At 40.7% G+C, this 23,374-nt stretch overlaps 1 protein-coding gene across 4 annotated transcripts; it reads left to right on the top strand.

Annotated features, from left to right (window-relative positions):
* Positions 1–1,091: 1,091 nt before the first annotated feature.
* LOC116719968 (BUB3-interacting and GLEBS motif-containing protein ZNF207-like) lies at positions 1,092–23,130 on the top strand. Of its 4 annotated transcripts, XM_032562857.1 has the most exons (13): positions 1,092–1,280; positions 1,700–1,826; positions 1,947–2,085; positions 2,364–2,549; positions 2,705–2,780; positions 2,887–2,948; positions 3,136–3,275; positions 3,461–3,559; positions 4,723–4,968; positions 5,366–5,519; positions 19,414–19,514; positions 20,127–20,187; positions 20,919–23,130. In XM_032562857.1, the coding sequence occupies exons 1-13, from the start codon at positions 1,240–1,242 to the stop codon at positions 21,188–21,190; spliced, it is 1,704 nt and encodes a 567-aa protein (XP_032418748.1). In that variant the 5' UTR covers positions 1,092–1,239; the 3' UTR covers positions 21,191–23,130. The 4 variants fall into 4 exon arrangements, with proteins under 4 accessions (XP_032418748.1, XP_032418749.1, XP_032418751.1 ...); XM_032562858.1 differs by lacking the exon at positions 3,461–3,559 and having other exon boundaries at positions 1,093–1,280; XM_032562860.1 differs by lacking the exons at positions 20,127–20,187; positions 20,919–23,130 and adding an exon at positions 8,592–8,749 and having other exon boundaries at positions 1,093–1,280; positions 19,414–19,465.
* The last annotated feature ends 244 nt before the right edge of the window (positions 23,131–23,374 follow it).

Raw genomic sequence — 23,374 nt, 5'->3', positions numbered from 1 at the left:
AAGTTAAACTTGTAGAAATGCTCTGGTGTTCTAGAAGGCTTTTGAAGTATGATGGAAGATGAATCCAAGTTGTGCAAGAATGCAGATTTGTATGAAGAACAGCACACTGCAGATACTGTGCAGATGCTTAAAATGTATATTTTTAAAAAATTGCTCTGTTATGTATAAAAAGCAAGGGGAAAGCTAATTTTATCCACAAAAATCAAACTGCAGGAGTTGCTAAATTCAAATATGCATTTTGAATTACAAATAATGCTGAAAGAACACATATCACTCAACCTCAACTTTGTAACAGTCAAAACTGTATATAAACTTATGCAAAAATACAATTCAAAAACATAAGCTTGTCAAGGGACTGGGGAGGGGTGAAGACTTTTAAGATAAATGAAGAAGGTTATGACGCCATCCGGTGGTGAAAACGTAGCACTGCTTCGGTTACAGTGAAATGACCAACACTTCCTGTCATAATTACTTTAAATAAAACTTCACCCATTACAACCCCATTAAAGAAAGAGAGAAAAATCAAATAACATTTGTAAGTTATTTGATTTGTATAAATATATTTTAAATATTTCTACACCAGCATCTGTAAACATTAAATTTAATTCCTTTATTCTCACTTCCCCCACTGTTATTGTTTGGGATTTTATGGAAAATATAGTTGATAGGGCTAACAATGAAACGTATTTTTGGTAAATTTCTAAGAGCTTTTCGATGGTTAACGTAACCAGAAAGCTTACAGAATAGACACAAAACAGAATTATAAATCTGAAACGCCTTTCTTGCACAGATATCTAACAAACGGATGCTTCTTTTCTTATATTTATATTTTTGACGCTAAGTAGAAAATGTTATTAGTTACATTTGCTTATTTTCATCACTTGGGTTTTGTATTCATATTCTTGTTGTAGATATTTCCCTTGGCATTTTATTTTACCACCCTGGGTTTACACAACACTAATAACCATAATTTTCTATGGATTTCTTAATATTAAAGTAAACTAAACGCCCCTTTTTAAGCTGAGGGGCGTCTCCACAGATGTGATAAATCTTCGTTACGTCTGTGGGCGTCTCCTTTACTGACGTCAGTTTTACGTTTACGTGAGACCGCTGAGCACAACGCTTCCTACATCGGACCTCCATTTTTGTTCTTGTCACGGGATTACAGCATGCTCTTATCAAAGAGATAATAACATCGATTTCAGTGTTTTGTGACGTGCGGTTCAGTATTTCTACATAATGGGGCGAAAGAAGAAGAAGCAAATGAAGCCGTGGTGCTGGTATCCTTCTTTAAAGTGCGAAAAAAACGCTGCGGTACGCGGGCAGGCCACAGGCTACTTGTTAGCCTGACAAAGGAAGGCCTAAGGTAGCTTCTGTTAGCACTGTCAGCTAATGTTAGCGGGGCTAAAGGCTCAAAATCAGACAAAATGTTGGATCTATTCTTTTAGATCTGTTTAATATGATTAGAAAACCAAGCTTTGAGTGTTTCTACCTCATAAAATGTTGTTTTGCTTCATCTTTCATTGCTAATTTTGAAACAAGCTAGCCACGGATTAACATCCCGTGTGTCTGAATCTTTATGTAATCTTGTTACCAAACAAGTGCTGCTGTTTCGCTCTCAAGTAACGTCATCGGTTTGTCTGTGATTCTCAGTCGGTGATTAACAAAACACGGAAAACTCCTCAACTCTTACTTTAAGGTACTGTAATCGAGACTTTGACGATGAGAAAATTCTCATTCAGCATCAAAAGGCAAAACATTTTAAATGCCACATTTGCCACAAGAAGCTATATACCGGTCCCGGCTTGGCTATTCACTGCATGCAGGTACGAGTCTCTAATCGCAATTTCTTTGAATAAGTTGAACTGAATTGGAGGGGGCGGGTAGTCGAGTGAATGTTTGTACTTGCATGCCTTGCGGGCTCACTTACTTTGCATGTATTTCAGGTACACAAAGAGACGATTGACAGTGTACCGAACGCAATTCCAGGAAGGACAGACATCGAGTTGGAAATCTATGGCATGGAGGGAATTCCAGAGAAAGACATGCAGGAGAGAAGACGAACATTAGAACAGAAATCACAAGGTACCTTTTGCTGTTACAGATCAGAAGTGGAATTTGAAGAAATTGATAGGTTTTTTGTTTTTTTTTACACTTGTTTATAACAAGGAAAGGTAAACAAGTGCAGCATTTTTCCTTCTTGACTGTATGTTTACAGTTTGAAATCAGAGGTTTACATACATCGAATAAAAAAAAAAAGTGCATGTATCTTTTCTTCTCACTGCCTGAACTTCTTTCACACAAAACCTCTTTTGTTTTAGGTTAATTAAAATTAATCGAAACTTTTCTTTTTCTGTTTTCAGAGAGTCAGAAGAAGAAGTCAAACAATCAGGATGACTCTGATGACGACGACGATGATGATGAGGCTGGACCGTCTGTCCAGCATGTAGCTGCTGTCCAGCCCCAGGCCGGGTACGTTGCACCAATGACCCAACCTGGAATGCCCCCTGTGGCTGGCGTACCTGGGATGCCTCCTGCAGGATATCAAGGCAAGGCAGAAACGATATTCTCTGTTAATTTCAAGTGTGCATCTGTTAAATTTAACATGTTTTATGCTTTTGTCTTAAATCAGATGTTTAAAATCATGTGTTGAGTGATTACTTATGTTGAATTATTTTTAAAAGAAGTAAATCTTTTGTTTTAGGAATGCCTCCGATGATGCCAGGTGTTCCTCCCATGATGCACGGCATGCCTCCTGCCATGCCTGGAATGCCACCAGCGCGTGAGCAATAACTCTGTGCTTTTTTTTTAGCTTTCTCTTTAACAGTTAGGTAAAGTAGTCTAGGCAATAATTTAGTATATAAAGCTTATCCAACTTGTTTACAGCATGATGCAGATGGGAGGGATGATGCCTCCCATGATGCCAGGGATGCCTGGAATTCCTCCAGGTCAGTTGTGAAAGCGGTTTTATAAATACATGATGTAGCTTAAAGTTAAAATCTAGACCAGCGGCCTGCAACCTTTACAGCATAAAGAGTCATTTCTGCTCACAAACAGGCCAAGCCTTTTTTTCTGTAAGTTGTACTCCATCTTTATTTTGTTGTTGTTGTTGATGAAGTGATGTTTGTTATTTAGGAATCCCCCCTCACATGGCTCCAAGGCCGGGGATGCCCCACATCGCTCCGACCCCTGCAGCCGGACCAATCCCCAGCCGACCTGCAGCACCAGTGGTGCAGCCTGCTGTCACAAAGCCCCTCTTCCCCAGCGCAGCGCAGGTTGGAATCCTTCAACTTCTGGGGTGGGGGTTTAAAACACCTTTCCTCTATTATCCCCCATTGCTCACCTTTCTAACACCTTTTGATTCATGTTTAGCTCCCACCAAAGTTGTATTTGATTTCTGGTTAGCTTTTGTTGACCTGCTACGTGCCAATCCTGTGATTTCCTTCCCACCACGCTGCAGATGGGCTCTGGTGTTAACAGCAGCACTACAGGCGTTTCCTCTCCACCTGCAGACCATCAGTCTGCCTCCTCCCAGCCTCCCTTTTCTAACATGCCCCAAGTACGCTCACAGACTTTGACCAGGCCTGTGGCAGCTGCATGTTGCATAATCACGTTGCCTGCTGCGTGTCGAACGAGGCTGTTTACTAACAGCATTAGCTTGAAGGCTACTTTTAACACAAACTGTGACCTTTATCGCTGCATGTGCTTTAAATTAACATGGAAATGGCATAGACATTTGACAAGTTATAGCTTTAACAGCATGGGCTATTAAAATAAGCATTATTGTGCTTTTAAGTTAGTTGTTTTGTCACAGTACAAGATTCAGAACTCTCATTCACTTAAAACATTCTGGACTTTTTTATATTATGTTTACAGTTGATGTGAAGGGACAGAGCTCATTCTAAGCTAAATTTCTAGCACTGTTTAAATGAACTACTCTAAATGCAGGGTTTATTCCATTAGGTTGAATTATTAGTTATCTTAGAACTGATCGATACGGCTTAAAAACAGATTTCTGATAATAATTTACATTTTTTTTGCATGCTTTTCTAAAAAAGAAATTATAAATGACTGAAAACATTTTCAAAAAGTGGAATTTTTGCAATCCTTTCTGTGAGTTGTATGGAGTATTAGCACCAGGCTACGATAATTTCTTAAGAGTCTTAAAATTACAAGAAAAGACATTTTAGTAAGAAAAAAGTAATTTTTCTTAATTTTATAGTTGGAATTTTCATAAAATAACTAGATCTTTCTAACATTAACATTATAACTTTATTCTGATAACATTAAGACTTTATTCTTATATTATTTCAAGTGTAATCTTGTAGCATTATGACTTAATTTTTGTTAAAACAAAATCAGCCTGACCCCTACATTTTCTCGTGGAATTGATCTGAACTCATTGTCAAGATAAACAGAACCTGTTAAACAAAATGCCGTTTTTGGCTGCACTTAAATCTCTCTGAACTACCGAAACCCAAGGAGTGCATTGGTGCAAAAAAATTTCTGATTTTTCCAAAAGTTAAATCTAAATCCAAAAAAATTTGTTACAATCGATTTATCGCCCAGCCCTAAGTTATCCAAAGGCTGGTGCTGAATCCAGAAAAAAACCCATCCTGTTCGTCTTTTAACATATTGAGTCATTTTGCATGGTAGACTGGTCAAGAAAGCATAATTTTAAAATAATTTCCCAGTAAAATGATTTGTGTTGTCTTGTTACAGGCCCAGCAGAACCCTTCAGTCGCTGCAGCGTCAAACTCACTCAGCACTGCCACGTCCTCTGAGCCTCCCAAAGCAACTTTCCCCGCCTACACCCAGCCCTCTGTCTCCTCTTCCACTTCTTCTTCTTCTAATCCCTCTAGCAGCACTGTGGCTAAACCCCCGGCCACAGTGACCAGTAAGCCTGCCACCCTCACCACCACGAGTGCAACTAGTAAGTTGATCCACCCTGATGAGGATATCTCACTGGTAAGTCGCTTCAGCTTTCCGTTTTGCTCTTTTTCACAGTAAGTAATGACTGGTTTATATAGTATGCTTAGTGATATTGACTAGTAGCTACGTTTGATCAGGATGAAAACGTCAATCAATTTGGCTTGGATGCATACTGACAGCATGTTTTTATTTATTTTTTTTATGTAAAAGTGGGCCTTTAGGTTGGGTGGTAGAACTGAGTAGTTTTCTTTTTGTGGTTATGTTGAAGGATGATTCTGAACTTGAATATCCTCAGTGTGAATTCAGGGCTCGCCAACATTGGTACCCAATTCCTCAACCTTTGTGTGAGTGTCTCTTTGAGCTGAGCTGAAAGAGGCGTGCCACGGTTCCTGCAGTCTGAATGTCTGTGTTGTGTGTTTTTCTCTGTAACCAGGAGGAGATGAAGGCTCAGTTGCCGCGTTACCAGCGTCTCATACCCAGGGCTGGTCAGGCCCACGCTGCTGCTGCCCCTCCGGTGGCAGCTGGCATAATGCCCCCTCAGCAGGGTTTGCCACCACAGCAGCCTGGCATGAGGCATCCCATGCATGGTAATTCAGAAACAAACCTTTATAAATGTTAAATTATCTTTTAGAAGTAAGCCTAAAAAAATTATAATTTAAAAATAGGTAGAATCACTGTGTTATAGTAGTAGAGTTAGGCAATACATGTATTTTATTGTTTGGTCTAATTTTTGGTTTTTGAAGAAAGTCAAGAAAGTTCATTTTTGGTAAGTCGGATTATTTATTTTTTTAAACCAGTGTATATCAGAGTGATTCAAACACAGCCAAAAGCTGCCATCTTGTTTGGCAAACATGTCTTACAGTTTGTAGTTATTTGGATTCAGATACATTTCATTACAAAATACAAGGGTCAGGCTAAGATTTTTTTTTTCTTTTGATTATGGGAATAGTCATGTGTGTAGAATAAAGTGTAATATTAGGAGAAAGGAGTGATAATTTCATGAAAACTACAAGAAAAATAAATTAAAATGAGGATGTTGAGTATCTTGTGAAGTTATGCTCTAGTATCAGTTTTATAAATAAGGAACTACTTATCTTTTAACACATCAGGTTACCAGTAGCAGGACGTTGAAATGATTGTGCAAACAGATGTCTATTTTGAAAGAGCCGCAGACTGATGTTGACTTATTTTAAGCTTGCTTTTTTCTCACTAAAACCTTTTTTTCTGGTACAATTGCACCTTTAATCTGCTGATATTGTAACTAGGGGTGGGATTCTATCGTATCATTGATAATTTATCTTGATAAATTATCAAAGGAATTATTATAAATTCCTATACTAAGATTTCTTAATATAGGAATTCTGATTTATCGTCGTCACGATAAATTCCAATTGATGTTTAAAACCCCCAAAACTGTCCATATTGTCAGGGGTATTTTATTATTTCTTTTTCCACTGTTGAATGATTAAATGCAGTTTAGTGACACAAATCACACTTCATTTTGTGACTGGTGTCCTATTCATATTACAAAGAATGTTTTTCCAAGTGTAGTATTAGTTTTTGTGTTGCAATGACTGCTGTGTCATGCACTCCCAGCCATACAGTTACCTTAATCAATCAATCAATCAATCAAATTTTATTTGTATAGCACATTTCAGCAGCAAGACATTTCAAAGTGCTTTACATCATTACAGACACAGAATCACAATGCAATATAGAATCAATCAGTAAGTCAAGTTACATCAATAAATTTGTAATTGATTACATTTCAAATACAATTCTAAACAGGTGGGTTTTTAGTTGAGATTTAAAAGAAGTCAGTGTTTCAGCTGTTTTACAGTTTTCTGGAAGTTTGTTCCAAATTTGTGGTGCATAGATGCTGAAAGCTGCTTCTCCTCGTTTGGTTCTGGTTCTGGGGATCCAGAGCAGTACCAGAACCGGAAGACCTGAGAGGTCTGGAAGGTTGATACAACAACAGCAGATCTTTAATGTATTGTGGTGCTAAGCCGTTCAGTGATTTATAAACTAACAACAGTATTTTAAAGTCTATTCTTTGAGCTACAGGGAGCCAGTGGAGGGACTTTAAAATTGGTGTTATGTGCTCTATCTTCCTGGTTTTAGTGAGAACGCGAGCAGCAGCGTTCTGGATCAGCTGCAGCTGTTTGATTGATTTGTTGGACAGACCTGTGAAGACGCTGTTGCAATAATCAATACGACTGAAGATGAACGCATGGATGAGTTTCTCTAGATCTGGCTGAGACATTAGTCCTTTAATCCTGGAAATGTTCTTCAGGTGATAGAAGGCCGACTTTGTAACTGTCTTTATGTGGCTCTGGAGGTTCAGGTCAGAGTCCATCACTACTCCCAGGTTTCGGGCCTGATCGCTGGTTTTCAGTTGTAATAACTGAAGCTGTGCATTGACTCTAGATCGTTCCTCTTTAGGTCCAAAAATAATAACTTCAGTTTTGTTTCTGTTCAGCTGGAGAAAGTTTTGGCACATCCACACATTTATCTGTTCTAAGCATCTGTTCAGTGATTGGATGGGCTCTGAGTCACCTGGTGACATCGTAATGTAGAGCTGTGTGTCATCTGCATAGTTATGGTAGCTAATATTATTTCCTGTTATAACCTGAGCTAGTGGGAGCATATAAATATTGAATAAAAGGGGTCCTAGGATGGAACCTTGGGGTACCCCACATGTGACCTTTGACCTCTTTGATGAAAAGTTTTCAATTGAAACAAAGAAATCCCTGTTCTTTATGTAGGATTCAAACCAGTTAAGCACTGGACCGGAGAGTCCGACCCAACTCTCCAGTCGATTCAGTAATATGTCGTGGTCAACAGTGTCAAAAGCTGCACTGAGGTCCAACAGAACCAGCACTGTGGTTCTGCCACAGTCCGTATTTATATGGATGTCATTGAACACTTTTACAAGGGCGGTCTCCGTGCTGTGGTGAGCACGAAAACCAGACTGGAAGGAGTCAAAGAGGTTGGTTATAGTTAGGAAGCTAGTTAATTGTTTACACACAGCTTTTTCAATAACTTTGCTGATGAATGGGAGGTTGGAGATCGGCCTGTAATTCTGCATTAGCGATTTGTCCAGATTGTTCTTTTTTATAAGTGGTTTGATTACTGCTGTTTTCAAAGCCTGGGGGAAAACGCCTGATGAGAGCGATGAGTTTACTATCTGGATCAGATCAGCAGCAATAACAGGCAGGACTTTCTTAAAGAAATACTTAAGGAGAAGTAATAAATAGATCTTGTCACTTTTACAGTTATCACACTATTACTACAGCATAATGTGATCAAACTTTTAAGTCCATACTGCCTACCCTGTAATTATGACTACCTTCTCATAATTAGAACATTTTCGTAGCCTGGCCTTAATGCTCACCTGTACAAATCACAGAAGGGATGATTGAAATACAAAACCACTTTTTGAAAATAATTTGTCATTTGTAGTTCAATTTTAGAAAAGGAAGTGAAAAAGAAAAATATCTTAATGTATGGAAAAGAAATCTGATATTTTATTCTTAAACCGTATTACCCTGTCTTACCTTTATGACTCAATATAAACTGTTAATCTCTGACTGAGTTGGACCTAAATACCTACCACCTGTTGATTCTCTGAGGACTGAAGCTGTTGCTCTCCGTTGCAGGTCAGTACGGTGCTCCTCCTCAGGGCATGCCTGGCTACATGCCTGGAGGGATGCCTCCATATGGGCAAGGCCCTCCCATGGGTATGAGGCCGCCTGTCATGTCTCCAGCCGGACGCTACTAAAGCAAAGCACCCACCACATTAGGCTGCACTGTTAGGGTTAGTGTCACATCGGACGGTTTGGGTAATTGGCAGTAAAGTTCCGCCAGAAATGCACAATTTCACAACAAGTGGAAATTTGCACATCATTGTGCTCTCTCTATATAAATATTTATACTGTGTGTAAAGATGTATGCGACTGCTTATTTTGATCAAACTCTGCTTCCAGCTCTTTGTTTCATATAGTATTAATATTCTTAGGAGTTTGATAATTGCAGTTTCATTTAAACACACAGGAGGTAGAGCGAAATGTGTATTGATGTTACATAATTAGGCTGTTCTGTTCATGGCACCTCAGGAAGGTAGATGGAGTTTCAGTAAATTAGTGTAATGTTGACACTTCATAACTTTGAATAAATGGAGGCTCTGAAAGGCAAGCAGGTAAAAAAGACTCTAATTTTTCTAAGTACTTCTTACACTTTTTTCTGACATTGGAGGATTTGTCTTCCCAAAAAGAAAAACAGAACAACAAAATTAAGTCACGAAAAACTTTTCTTGCTTCCCTCAAATTTTATTATAATTCATGTAATATTTTTGTGACAGGAAAACTCAAAATAATGAATACTTGTGGTGTGAGAAGAGAAGACTAAATAGGTTTCAAAGGTTTTTGTTTTACAAATGAAAATCTGAACAGTGTGGTGTACCTTTGTAATTAAACCCCTTTTTCAATACAGAGTAAAACCATTCTTATCCTCTTGTTGTAGGTGTTTAATAGAAATATTTGCTTGTGGTCAGCCAGACTGGATGAAGAGCAATTTTTAGGTTTTGTCTCAGATTCTTAATTTGATTTACTATGACTAGGCCAGTCAAATTCATAAATATGCTTTTATCTAAGTCATTGCAGTATAGGTCTATGTTACGGCCCGGCTCGGATGGCCGCAACAAAAAGTAGGACACGGCAAACCCAACGGTTTTTAACCCCTTGCGAGGCATTTATTAAAAAAACACAAGGTGTCAGCGCCGCCTCTGAGTCCGGATCTTGTCTGCTTCTGTTGTCAGCCAGCCACACACACCGATTAATGGAACGGCGCTCCTTATATACCATCCAGGTCTGGGAGGCACCTCCCACAATCAAGGACCTAATGGAAAAGCAGCCTGCACTATACAGCACACACATAGGACAGCACCGCAGGGCCGTCACACCCCCCCGCCCATAAAAAAGCAGGTTCCTATATGGAACCCTGCGCCAACCTAAATTCACCACAAGTGCAACGCAAACCCAGCCACCATTAACATGTTCTTTCCCACATATTATACTTAGCCAAGTTGATGTTAATGTACAGGTTCTTTCCTCAGTTCACTCTCCAGACCAGCAACTGGTGCACTCAGAAGCTCTTTAACAAAAAAAGGGAACAGGAAGAAAAACAGGCACAAAAAGCAAACATGCTACAAAAGTGGAGCGCGTGATAACGCATCGGCCATGACATTGTCTTTTCCTTTAATGTAATGAATATCCAGGTTGTAGGACTGCAGGAACAATGACCAGCGAATCAAACGCTGATTTGGACATTTCAATGATGACAGGAACGTCAGCGGATTATGATTGTAAACACCACGATGTTAGCGCCACCACTTAAATAAACATCAAAATGTTTCAGGGCTAAGATCAAAGCAAACGTCTCCTTCTCAATCACAGAGTAGTTCAACTGATGCTTATTGAACTTTTTTGAAAAAAAGTCACCTGCCAATACCCTGCCAATACCCAGGTCATCAGTCTGTGTAAGGACAGCTCCAGCACCCACGTGACTGGCGTCCACGTAGAGCTGGAAAGGATGTTTAAGACGAGGTGCAGCCAATACAGGAGCAGCACAGAGGAGCCTTTTCACCTGCTCAAAAGCCTGTTGACAAAGGGCAGACCACTCAAACTTTACGTCTTTGCGCAGCAAATTTGTCAGCGGCACCACCACAGATGAGAAGTTCCGACAAAAACATCTGTAATATCCCACCAGCCCAAGAAAACGCATTAGCTCCGTCTTTGTAGCAGGAACAGGAAACTGCTCTGCCGCTTGAACCTTTGCTGCAACAGGGCGGACCTCACCTTGGCCAACCACACGACCTAAATAGGTAACAGTCGCCCTTCCAAACTCGCATTTGGCCAGGTTGACCGTTAACCTCGCCCCCGCCAAACGAGTGAAAAGCTCCCGGATGCGGTCCACGTGCTCTTCCCACGTGTTGGAGTACACCACCACGTCATCCAAGTAAACCGCACAACCAGTCATGTCACCAACCACTCTGTTCATTAGTCTTTGAAACGTCGCTGGCGCATTTCTCAGACCAAACGGCATTACAGTATAAGAATACAAGCCTGTAGGTGTAACAAACGCCGACACTTCACGTGCGCGCCTTGTCAATGGCACCTGCCAGTAACCTTTTAAGAGATCAAATTTACTGACAAAGTTAGCAGAACCCACCTGGTCGACACAATCATCCATTCTCGGTAACGGGAAACAATCTGGTTTTGTAACAGCGTTAAGCTTGCGAAAATCCGAGCAGAAACGCGGAGTGTTATCAGACTTGGGGACCAGAATACAAGGTGATGCCCAACTGGACATACTCGGTTCTGCAATCCCATTACGAAGCATGTAATCCACTTCAGCATCCAAGCGTTCGCGCTTCTCCAGATTCACCCTGTAAAATCGTTGCTTTATGGGTTTAGAGTCTCCCACATCCACATCGTGTTCAATCAAATGTGTACGACCAGGCGTGTCCGAAAATAGGCATGGAAATTCTCTTATCAGCTCTGCTAACTGTATAGCACGACCCGCAGGTAAGTGAGCCAACAACGTGTCCAACTTACTCAAGGTTTCGGAGTTTTTAAGACGCCCATGAATCAGGGAGCTGTCCAACCCATCCGTGTCACCGTCATCCCCCACAGGTGACAGTGCGCTGTCCGTGGTGCTGAAAGTCTCACTCCTCCCAGCAAGGTTGTCTACGGCACACGCAGGCGTGGCAACATTACTCTGTGGCTGAAATAAATCAACATCACGAGCATAATACGGTTTCAATATGTTGACATGACACAACTGGGTTTTCTTTCTCCGCTCTGGCATGGATATTAGATAGTTCTGATCGGAAACCCGCTCCAGAACTGTATACGGACCAGTGAATTTCGCCTGAAACGGAGAAGTCACGACTGGACACAAAGCCAACACTTGATCACCCGGCAGAAATGTGCGCGCCTCAGCACGCCGATCAAACAAGCTTTTCATTTTTTCCTGGCCACAGTCAATTTCTCCTTAACGAGTTCCCGTGCCAAATACAATCGTCTTCTGAAACCATTAACATAATCCACCAGGTTTTTCGGTGGAGCAGGCTCCTTCAGCCCGTCCGCCACCACAGCCAACGGACCCTTCACGGTGTGCGCAAAAACCAATTCATTTGGGCTAAACCCGGTGCTGTCCTGGGTTACCTCCCTGGCGGCCAGCATTAGCCAAGGCAATCCTTCCTCCCAGTCACCCGCCAGTTCTGTACAGTAAGCGCGCAGGAGAGACTTCAGAGACTGGTGGAAGCGCTCCAAGGCCCCCTGACTTTCTGGATGATACGCCGTCGCTTTACTGTCGCACCCGTAGCTGTTTCAGAACCTGACTGAACAAATGAGATGAAAAATTAGTTCCTTGGTCAGACTGTATTACTTTAGGGATGCCAAACACCGAAAAGAACTGAGTGAGTGCACGTACAACTGACCTAGCAGTAATTGTACGTAACGGATAAGCTGCTGGATAACGTGTAGTTTGACACATCACAGTGAGCAGATATGATGACCCAGCCTTTGAGCGGGGTAACGGGCCCACGCAGTCGATTATCAAATGCTCAAATGGTTCAGATGCGGCAATAATTGGGCTTAAAGGAAACGGTTTCAAAACCTGATTAGGCTTGGCAATGAGCTGACAGATATGACACATTTTAACATAAGACGAAACGTCCTTTTTAAGACGCGGCCAGAAAAAATGTCTCAGAACCCGGTCATACGTTTTGCGCACACCAGAATGGCCAGCCTCGTCATGAGCAACTTTTAACACTGCGGAGCGGAGTTTACTGGGAACCACTACCTGAAACACCGGCTCACCCACAATGTCAGCATGTGGTGACCATTTCCTCACCAACAACGCGTCCTGCAGGAAGTATCCACATGCACAGTCCGTTATTTCACTCAGCGGGCGCACCTGATCGAAAAGAGTCTTCAAAGAAACATCGGCTTGCTGCTCCGCCGTGAACTCGCTGCAAGACAGAGACATAGGAAAACTGGACAAAGGCAAATTAATTTTAGTCGCACATTTCTCCTCTTTCCCGCTCCGCGCGCGCGCCATGGCCCGAGTAACTGCGCATGCGGTAAATACTCCGAAGAATTCCCTGTGATTCTCATCAATCTGAGAAACGACTCGCTCAACTGGCCACCGAGGGTAACCAGCCCATCCCACGGCACAGTGTCCCGCCCACAAACGCGTTCCAGCTAAACCGTTACCCAAAATCACAGAGACTCCGTCAATTGGCAAAGCAGGGCGCACAGCTAATTGTGCGGACACCAGTAAATAGTTCGCACTCGAGAGACACCTCATGTAACGGAACAAACATTACGTTTAATCCCATTCCCCGAATCGGAACACAGGCACCTGTCTCAGACTCCGCCGAGAACGGTAACACGTCAGCTCTAATGAAAGAGGTCAAACGCCCCAGTGTCTCTCAGAATCTTAACTTGAACCCTTTCCCCCGCCGTTTGGCAGTAACACAAACCCCTCACGAATGAAAGGCAGATACGAGTCACCTACTTCAGAAGAGCGAGAGCTCCTGGTGGTCATCGAAGGACTCCGCACCGGCGCAGCCAAGCCAACTCCTTTAGGAGCAGTGTGAAACTTTTTCGTTTCAATCTTGAGCTGATGACAATTCGCTTTAATGTGTCCACGTCCGTGACCAGTAGTGACAAACCCGACTATCTTGGACCGGACCCTTTTAAAACTGTCTCGCCTCAAGTTGCGTAGCGACACCAACCCGATCAATGCGGTTCACGTTTCGCCCAAAAAATCGTCCCGAAACCCACATGATCTGAAAAATCCTTATGAGTCAGCACGTAATCGTCTGCCAACACTGCAGCCTCTGACACGTTCTTAACTTTCTGTTCATTAACGTAAGTGGCGATGTTTTCCGGGTAAGCCATTTTTAAATTCCTCCAACAAAATCAGGTCGCGGAGCTGATCAAAGTTCCTAACGTCCTGTGCAGCGCACCACCGATCAAATAAGGCTGTTTTAATACGGCCAAATTCAGTGTAACTTTGAATGTCGGCTTTCTTATAGTGGCGAAATTTTTGTCTATACGCCTCAGGCACGAGTTCATAGGCTTTTTCCACTACACTCTTCACTTTATTATAATTTAAACTGTCACCAGCTGACAGCGAGGCATAGGCTTCCTGTGCTTTACCGGTAAAAAACGCACTGCAAAAGCAACGGCCAAACCTCCTGAGGCCACTTCAGTGTCTTTGCCACACGTTCAAACAAGACGAAATATTTATCCACATCCAACTCTGTAAACGGTGGAATCAAGCGAATGCATTTGCTTACGTCAAACTCGGCCCGCGCAGAACTACCATCCTGATCAACAAAAACGCGCGCAGACTCGCGTTTCGCAGCTGCCTCCAATTCCAATCTGCGCATCTCCACTTGATGGTGCAGCTCTCTCTCACGGAGCTCCAAACGACGCATTTCCAACTCCAACTCCATTTTACGCACCTCAGCGTTAGACGCCCCAACTTCACCCAGGGTGGTGGGTCGGGAGTTGGCAAAATGTGTTGCTCAACCAACGCGGCATACAGTTGCCTTTTAATAACCCCCTTTTTCTCCTGTTTAACCACAGGTACTTCAAACTGAGCAGCAATAGCTATGAGATCGTTTTAGTAGCAACACCAAACTTCTCCAAAGAAGGCTCAGCTACAAAATCGTCCAGATCAAACTCCATCCTTAAGCAAAAACTGTAATCGCACACCACAGGAAGAGAAAAACAAGCGAAACCGCAAATACAGTGAAAAGTGAAAGGAAATTGAAACCAGTGCACAACGGGCCCAAAGTAATTATGTCCACCACTATACTTAACCTGCCTGCCACGACTCACCTGCCTAACTAATACCTGGCACTTTCACGTGGATCGGCGGCGGGTTTATTAAGCACTAACCCAGTAAGAAATTAATCTTACGGAATGCCCCCGAGATCACTGCTTGCACAGTGGAACGCTAACCGCAAACCCCCACGACACTACCAAGAAAACAAACAGGTGAAGTCTTAAAGCGACCAGCACCTCTTAGCCTAGCAGGAGACACAATCACTAGAGCAGAACCAACATTGATGCACAAGGCCCAAAACATTTCACTCACCTGTATACCGGACCAATCTACCAAACAGGCCACAGCTGCCCACAACAAACAAACCGGGTAAGAAAGCTCGCGTCCTACCTACAACGATGATGTCACCGCGTACTCCTACAAATAGGAAAAAGATCAATGAAACACGTCATGCCACTCAAACCAACAAATTTCCAAACTGTAGAAATTTGTTTTTGACGAGCCCCCATTTGTTACGGCCCGGCTCGGATGGCCGCAACAAAACGTAGGGAGGACACGGCAAACCCAACGGTTTTTAACCCCTTGCGAGGCATTTATTAAAAAAAACACAAGGTGTCAGCGCCGCCTCTGAGTCCGGATCTCGTCTGCTTCTGTTGTCAGCCAGCCACACACACCGATTAATGGAACGGCGCTCCTTATATACCATCCAGGTCTGGGAGGCACCTCCCACAATCAAGGACCTAATGGAAAAGCAGCCCTGCACTATACAGCACACACATAGGACAGCACCGCAGGGCCCGTCACAGTTCTAACTTTAGTTTTTCAATTGTGGTCCTGCTAGAAGATGAACTTCCATCCCGTCTCACATGCTTTTCAGCCTTTTTTACTTCCTTTTCTTATTTTATAACCTAACTTTAAGGTTAACCTTGTTCCTGACCCGTTTGGTCTGTTCCTTTGTCTTCATGATGGTGTTTATTCTTTTGTGTTCTCTAAAAAATACCTCTGAGATATTGAGATTTAATTACACAACAAATATATAACTTCTGAAGACATTGCTTGCTCTGGATTTTATTTAGCGGTATCATATTAAAGGAAGCTGAGATGAAATACATGCCACTTTTTTTTTAGATTATTATTTGTAAAACAACATAAACATGCACAACCATACACTAGTTTGTGTCTGCCAAACAAATAAAATACCATAAAATGACATATAAAAATAAATTGAATGGGTGTTAATTATTTCTTATATGACAGAGATCGTCATTGTAACTTTGCTGATTCATTTGTTTCATTTTTCAACTTCATAAAATATATTTGCTTCATTGTTAAACTTATGAAAGCCATTATTTTAAACTATAAACTGTTTATCTGTAAATAAAGCAAAGTAGTTTAGCCTCAATCCATTTGTAAACAAAATTGGGCTCAGCTGGTACCTACAAGAGGTCAAAGTTTGGTTCAGAGATCAAGTAATGATCTAGAGAAAGGTCACTGACCTTTTACACACAATTCACACTCTGACATCATCCTGGAAGTAGTAGACATTAATATAAAATCTCAATATGTTCTCTTTGGGACTGCTGGTGTGAACACAGCTGCCTGTCCGTGTGATAATGTATTCACACAAAGCCAAAGAGTCAGCTACTGTGGGCACTGAGGAGGCTCTGATGAAGGCTGGATTTGTAAAACTCTGACTGAATAAAAACCTAGCAGTGGATTTTGATCACTAGGAGTACTGCTGTACAATTTATTTAGAGGAGAAACGCAGTGGTGGATTTAAATAATGTTAATATCAACTTCTTTTTGATATCTTTTAAAATAATGTAGACGATATATATACGGTATATACTGTATATATACTGTATATATATATATATATATATAAATATATATATATATATATATACAGTACAGACCAAAACTTTGGACACAACTGTGTGTCCAAACTTTTGGTCTGTATTGAGTGCAGACCAAAAGTTTGGACACCAACAGTTGTGTCCAAACTTTTGGTCTGCACTGTATATATATATAAAAAACTGGAGCATCCCTAATTGTAATCCATAGGGGGGGCCAGAAAATCTTGGGAACCACTGGCTTAATTACTCAAACATCACATTAGCTTAACATACAGTATCCCTGGCTCATCTGGAAGTTAGCCAAGTCTCAAGACACAAATAAGAAAAGGGGTAAAATATGAAAACTTACACTAATTACCTATTTGAAGTCATTGAAAGGAGGAGGTCAGGTAACATTGACCTATGAAATATAACTCCAACTTCCTGCTTCTGGAGCTGCTTGCTCAGTGAAAACTAAATAGGCACGCAATATTTTGTGCTCTGTCTTCTTAAAAACAAGGGAACACAGCAGGAAATGTGGCCCAAAAGGTGCAATACAATGAATGATGCAGCTAAATGTTGTTACACACAGAGCTGGACAGATTTATTGACAGTCTGTGATAAAAATGCCGTGTTATGAGACACTGTGTAAAAAGGGCTTAATTTAATCTGTCTTTGCAGCAGCATAATCTCACAATGATTTTTTTTTTAGGAAAGTCAAGCTTCAATTTGAGGACATTTATTCAGTGGGGGAAGAAAATCCCATTTTATAAAATAGCTGTTTTTAACAAAATATTCCCTTTCCTCTTTTATTATTATTATTCCTGTTTTTTTCTTGGGTTGGGGCTAGAGAGACATTTCTGACCATTCCTGTTTGCACAATTTCAGGAGTCTCTCACTCCATGCCATCTTAGCTACTCCCCTGCAAACTTTTGATGCATCCAACCAATAGACCAGTGTTTACATTTGTAATAGTAGGAAAGACTTATTTCTGGTGTCCTCCCCAAATAACCAGTTGGCATATAAATGTTATCCAATACTTGTTATGGGACCTTGGGTCCCACTCTTTTCTGCGGTTCTCTGACAGAACCTTTTCTTTCCTTATTGTCCTGCTCACTTTGCTTGGCAGTAGAGCAACTTGACAAGACACATCCTCCAGTTACATTTATTTGAAAAGGACTGAATGTTTTAATTTTGCATGGTGTAATGGGGAATATGTGTATACATAGGGTTGTTACTTAAAGAATATTAATATTAATAATATGTGTGGCATCGTAGATGAAAAGAGAAAAATGTGACATCACTCAACAATTGATTCTTCTGCTCCCATTTTGTGTTGACCTAATGCTTGTTCAGTAATGTGCAGAATTTCAAGGCAAGCAGAGGAGAAAAACTTACAAACGGAATAAGAATGTGCTTCTAAACACAGTTAAGGATAAATTATCCCAATTGCTTTTTCTTTCTTTTCTTTTCTTTGCAGTCTTTTCTGTTTACTGTAACTTTTCAGTGCTTGATTGGATCTTTTATGCGTGTTATAAATGGGTATGAAGGAAAGCAGCAGCTCTCTTTAACTCTGGCACTCTGCAGGAGTTGCGCCAGTGTGAATTTATTTTTTCTTCGTTTTTATTTTTTCTACATAACGTTGCACTTTGCACTGGTGCAGTAAGAGAAAGCTTCTGTTTGTCAGGACACAGTACGCCTACATTCCCTAGTTAGCTGCCTTCATTCCATTCAATGTTGACATATCCATTAGACTAGAGGCCAAAGCTTTGCAAATTATTCAGTTAGTCATACTTTCTGTCAGTATGACTTTCTGAACTGGGAGACCCTAGAGTTGAGGTTGGCATTACAACGCCTACAGTTTTGTGAAAAAGGGCAAAATACTTGCTTTCACTTGATATTTTTATGTGTAGAGATACAAAGGAACATATGTGGTGTTCCCAACAATGTCTACAAATAAGGTTAATAAAATGTCAGCTTGAACAACAGATGACATTTGATGTGCAAGACCTTTAGATGGATGCAGACAAATTAAGTTTGCAAATCTTGATGGATAAAGTCAACTAAGTCATGGGGGAAAACTCAAGTTCACGCCAAGATTTGGTAGCTTGTAAAACCTGTTTTAGCCACAACAGTTATCACTTTCTGGACAAATTCTGGAGGATTTTTTTTTTCCTTTCAAGATTTAGTTCATTGAGGATTGCTGGCAAGGCCTCAAGTCACAGCCACCACAATATCTTATGAGGGAATACACTTTCTTCAAACAAGACATACGTATTTAGACTTTTCATTATTGTACATTAACCTTATGATTTAACATGCTAACTGATGGTTGTGGATTCTTGATATTAGCTCAACTGCTTTTTTTGCTATTTCTTTGAGCATTCCCCATCTTGATTTGGGTAACCCTATCTAACCAACAATTGCTTCTCTTAGATCTTTGTTGATGCATTCCTCATTGCCATTGTGTTTCTATTCACCTGTAAACACCAAAGCAGCAAATTGTCAAAGCTCTGGCTCCTATAGAGGAGATCATACTGGTAATCATAGTTAATCAAGTGCATTTCTACTTTCCTTCCTAAATCCAATGTGAACAGTAAGGGAAATTCTTAGGTTTTCTTTAATAGTTGTACTTTTCACTCATCTGACTTAACATTATTCTTTAAGGTCATCTAAATACAAGATGTTGCTTTCATTTGAGAAAAAGGAAAGGATATCCTTGAGCATTTCTAATTTTAGCAGAAGCCCTTTGACAGATTTGTGCCCTTCATCTTCACTGCAGGGTCTCTGGCGGTGTCGGTCACTGACATGACGGCTCCAGTGGTTGGATCGTCGGGAGGAGTGTACGCCCTTGTCTCGGCACATTTGGCCAATGTTGTAATGGTGAGCTTTTGTGTTTGCATGCATGGGTGTGTCTATGAAGATATCACTCATATTCCGTCTAATCCTGAGAGGAGCCTGTTTGAAACCCCAGCAGGTGCTTCTCCACCTCCAAATACCTTACATTCTTCACTGTCAGTTTTTCCCTGTTCTTCAAAGGTCACACAAGTGTGCCGGTGTGTGCACATGCTTATGTGACAGAGTGTGAATAAAATCCCATCAATGCACTCTCCTGTCCTTTATTGTAACTCCCACCCATCTAATATAGGTAATCAAACACACTATTGTTGTTCCTCAAAGTGAACCTCTGTATCTTATTTTGCCCATCATGGATTCCAGCAGGTCCCTCTCATCATTTTCAAGGTGAGGATGGAGGTATTTGTCTTTATTCTCCATTCTGAAATCATATTATCTCTTACAGCAAGACCACAGAGGGTCAGAGTGTCTTGAACATTTTCATAATTGACCTGAATTAAAACAAGGGCCACATACTAATGTTGTTTTGATGCCATGATGTGTATTTGTGAGCATGTGTGTGAATTCCAGAAGTGCCATCGGCACTTTATTGTTTTTTTTCCCAATATTTGAATCCTCTCTTTCGTTCTGTTTTTCTAGAACTGGTCGGGAATGAAGTGTCAGTTTAAGTTATTCCGAATGGCCATGGCCCTGGTTTGCAGTAAGTTGGAAATAATCTGCCTCTCCTCCATGCTCACCTCTGATATGCTATTTTTTTTTTTACCACAGTTGTTCTTCTTCTTTGTTCCTGAGACCCATGCCTGCATATTGATACTGAAGGCAATACTGAACTGTTTTAACTACTGAATGACTAAAATTGTGCTGTCTCTTCCAAACTTTATCATAATTTTTAAAACGCTATAAATCTTAGAAGATCAACTAAATGATCGGATTTCTTATGCAGTCTGGAAAAGCATGGAGAAGTACAGAATTTATTTCAGTATTTTCTGCGTCTGGTAATTGTAAAGTATGGAAAAATCTTTCTGTTTCCTGAAATTATTCCTTTTAAGTGTCATTTTTAGTCCTTCCTTCCCTTTGTCTTTCTTCTCTTCCCTATGTTCCTTCATTCCTTACTTGTTCTTTCTTTTCTGTTTTTGTGTCTACACTTCCTTGTGTTAACAAGGCCGGTATTTGAAACAAGGCATCAATGTACCACATCTACCCATCCATCCATCCGTCCATCCAATCTGACTGAGATTGAACTTTATGCAAGAATATGTTTGTCTGCCATCTTTCCATACTTAAAAGTGATTCCTAAAGATGTAAAAAGAGCCAGATTAATCACGGAGACTGCATCTTCCATCTGATATTAAGAGATATAGGGGAGACTCATTTAAAACATATTTTTTGTATTGTCACATGCTGACATCTTGTCTCTTTCTGTGTTCACAGTGAGCGTAGAGTTTGGTCGGGCTGTGTGGCTGCGGTTCTACCCTCCAGCTTTCCCTCCGTGCCCCAACCCCAGCTTTGTAGCTCACCTGGGGGGAGTCCTGGTGGGTCTCACCCTAGGCGTGGTGGTCCTGCAGAACTACGAGCAACGGCTTCAGGAGCAGTCGCTGTTTTGGATATTTTTCTGCGTTTACACCTTGTTTGTGCTCTGTGCTGTGTTCTGGAACGTTTTTGCCTACAGCCTGCTCGATGTGCGAATACCCCCGGCACCATGAACCTGCTTCCAGGGGGCCAGCTGGCAGGATGTATCACCTCAGCATTCACGTTCAGAGTCTCACCTGTCGGTGATCTAAGACGTCCCACAGCCTACTAGTTTCACTAACCCTAGCCTTATCATTCAAGCCGAACTCCTCCTGCGCTTTGTCTGTGTCTGCTGGTGGCTTGTGGAACTCCATGATAAAACATCAGCAAAGAAGAAGCCTCGGATTTAACACTACAGCATTGCTTTTTACCTCTTCTGCCTATTTCTTCTCAATCCAACGGTGCCTTCTCATGAAGACATCACCTGCTGAAAGTATTTCTGCACATCTGCCTCTTGGTTGGAGTTAAAGCGACAACACCTTACAGTGTTACACCATTTTTGAGTCATAACAGTTTCTCGTAATCCTCTTTAAGTGAAAAAAATATGTTTACTCTTACAGAACGTTGGTGTTTCTCTGTCCATACAAGCATCAGGTGCATCACATAGCACAACAGTTAGCTTTTCAATGAAAACAGATTCTTTAAGCTACACATCAGTCACCTTTACAGGTTAAGAATTTAAGTTTTGAAGAGGGTGAGTTACTGTTAAGTATTGCCTTCAGAATCAATATATAGGCATGGGCCGACTAGGTATAATAAGGATCTCAAACTACTACATTTTTCCAACATGCCATGGTTTCAGTTTGAAGTCCATGAGGCCCCCTACTACTAACCAATAGATATTATTTTTTTTAAGAAACATTGTTTTCTTCTGTTTTTGCAAAAAATCTCCATCTTCACAGTTTGTGGGATTTCAGTTCAAACAGCTGCACTGGCTTTGCTGCGCCAGCAGTTGACAATAGTCTTGACATTAACAATGTTGAACTTTACAAGAAGAAAATCCTAAATATGGCTAAAACAGAGCTAAGCTAGTCAAATGACTAATAATCTCATAGTGATTAAAAAACTGGAATAAACAGAGATAAGCTGATACATTTTTGTTTTAAATCTTTGTGTAAATGTCATGATATCAGTTTGCAGACTTCAAACTGTCTTACCAGGAGAAACACTTACTGGCCCATGCCTATAAAAACAACCGTGTCGAGCGCTTTTAAAAACCTCAGTCTCGTCTCCTTTCTGTGTACAGGGACTGTGTTTGTACTTATAAAAAACAAACAGAAGTGCCATTCTGACTTGAATCTTTCTGATGCCAAAACATTGCTGCAAGCACTGGCGAGAAGTGTGTCCCTAATGAGTGTTGCTAGGTTTTGTGACTAAGGAGTTTGTCAAATGTAAGAGAAAAACCTTTAGTGAAGAACATCCTCCTGGTACAAATAAATGCAGTGAAATTCTTTATCTTTCCTAACAAAGTGCTTCATTTATAGTAATTGTTGCAAAAAGTATAAATAAAACACAAAAGATAACTTTATTCATTCATGGTTGAGCCTCAGTGAATCATTTTCTCGTGAACATACATCCTTGACCTCAAGTCATTCAAGTTTAGGTTGTTTCATTTTCAGTTCAGAAGCCAGCTGGACAAAAAAAAATAAAATCAATATTTCCCTTTTAGTTCTTGTCTCAACTTGATTGGTTAATTGATTGGAGCTGAAATAGGAGGAAATCATCACCCAAAGCTTGAGGTCTCTAACTGTACTGTATTTTAAGACTCATGTTACACGCTTTAATGACTATTAATCTAATGAAGTCCAGATTAATGTTTTAACATGTTAGATTTTTTTATGTGGTGATACTGGTATGTTGCGTAATTGTTTGGACATCATATATGTTCGATATATTCTGTATGTATCCTATTTAAATGAAGGTTAATGATGGCCTGGGATTGTACATAATAAGGGCTACTACACCAAACAGAGTGAGGAGTAAAACTGCAGATAGTATTTTGATGTTGTGCATATTTTGTAGATTTGATATGTGCATAAAAGGGGTCCAATAAAATGTTTTATACAAATCTAAATATGATTTTAGTGTTTTCTTTTAGACATTTGTTTACTGTTGCAGTTTTTCCTCTGTGTAATTATTTCAAACATTATTCAGTAGTTAAGTTAAACTTGTAGAAATGCTCTGGTGTTCTAGAAGGCTTTTGAAGTATGATGGAAGATGAATCCAAGTTGTGCAAGAATGCAGATTTGTATGAAGAACAGCACACTGCAGATACTGTGCAGATGCTTAAAATGTATATTTTTAAAAAATTGCTCTGT

The sequence above is a fragment of the Xiphophorus hellerii genome, chromosome 5, assembly GCF_003331165.1.
Source record: "Xiphophorus hellerii strain 12219 chromosome 5, Xiphophorus_hellerii-4.1, whole genome shotgun sequence".
NCBI lineage: Eukaryota > Metazoa > Chordata > Actinopteri > Cyprinodontiformes > Poeciliidae > Xiphophorus > Xiphophorus hellerii.
This window is presented reverse-complemented; position numbering and strand designations above follow the sequence as displayed.

Excerpts from the sequence above, each read along its gene's own strand:
- LOC116719968 (XM_032562857.1), top strand. The coding sequence starts at position 1,240 with ATGGGGCGAAAGAAGAAGAAGCAAATGAAGCCGTGGTGCTG. Across the intron at positions 1,281-1,699 it reads CAAATGAAGCCGTGGTGCTG|GTACTGTAATCGAGACTTTG; the intron begins GTATCCTTCTTT and ends TCTTACTTTAAG. Across the intron at positions 1,827-1,946 it reads TGGCTATTCACTGCATGCAG|GTACACAAAGAGACGATTGA; the intron begins GTACGAGTCTCT and ends CATGTATTTCAG.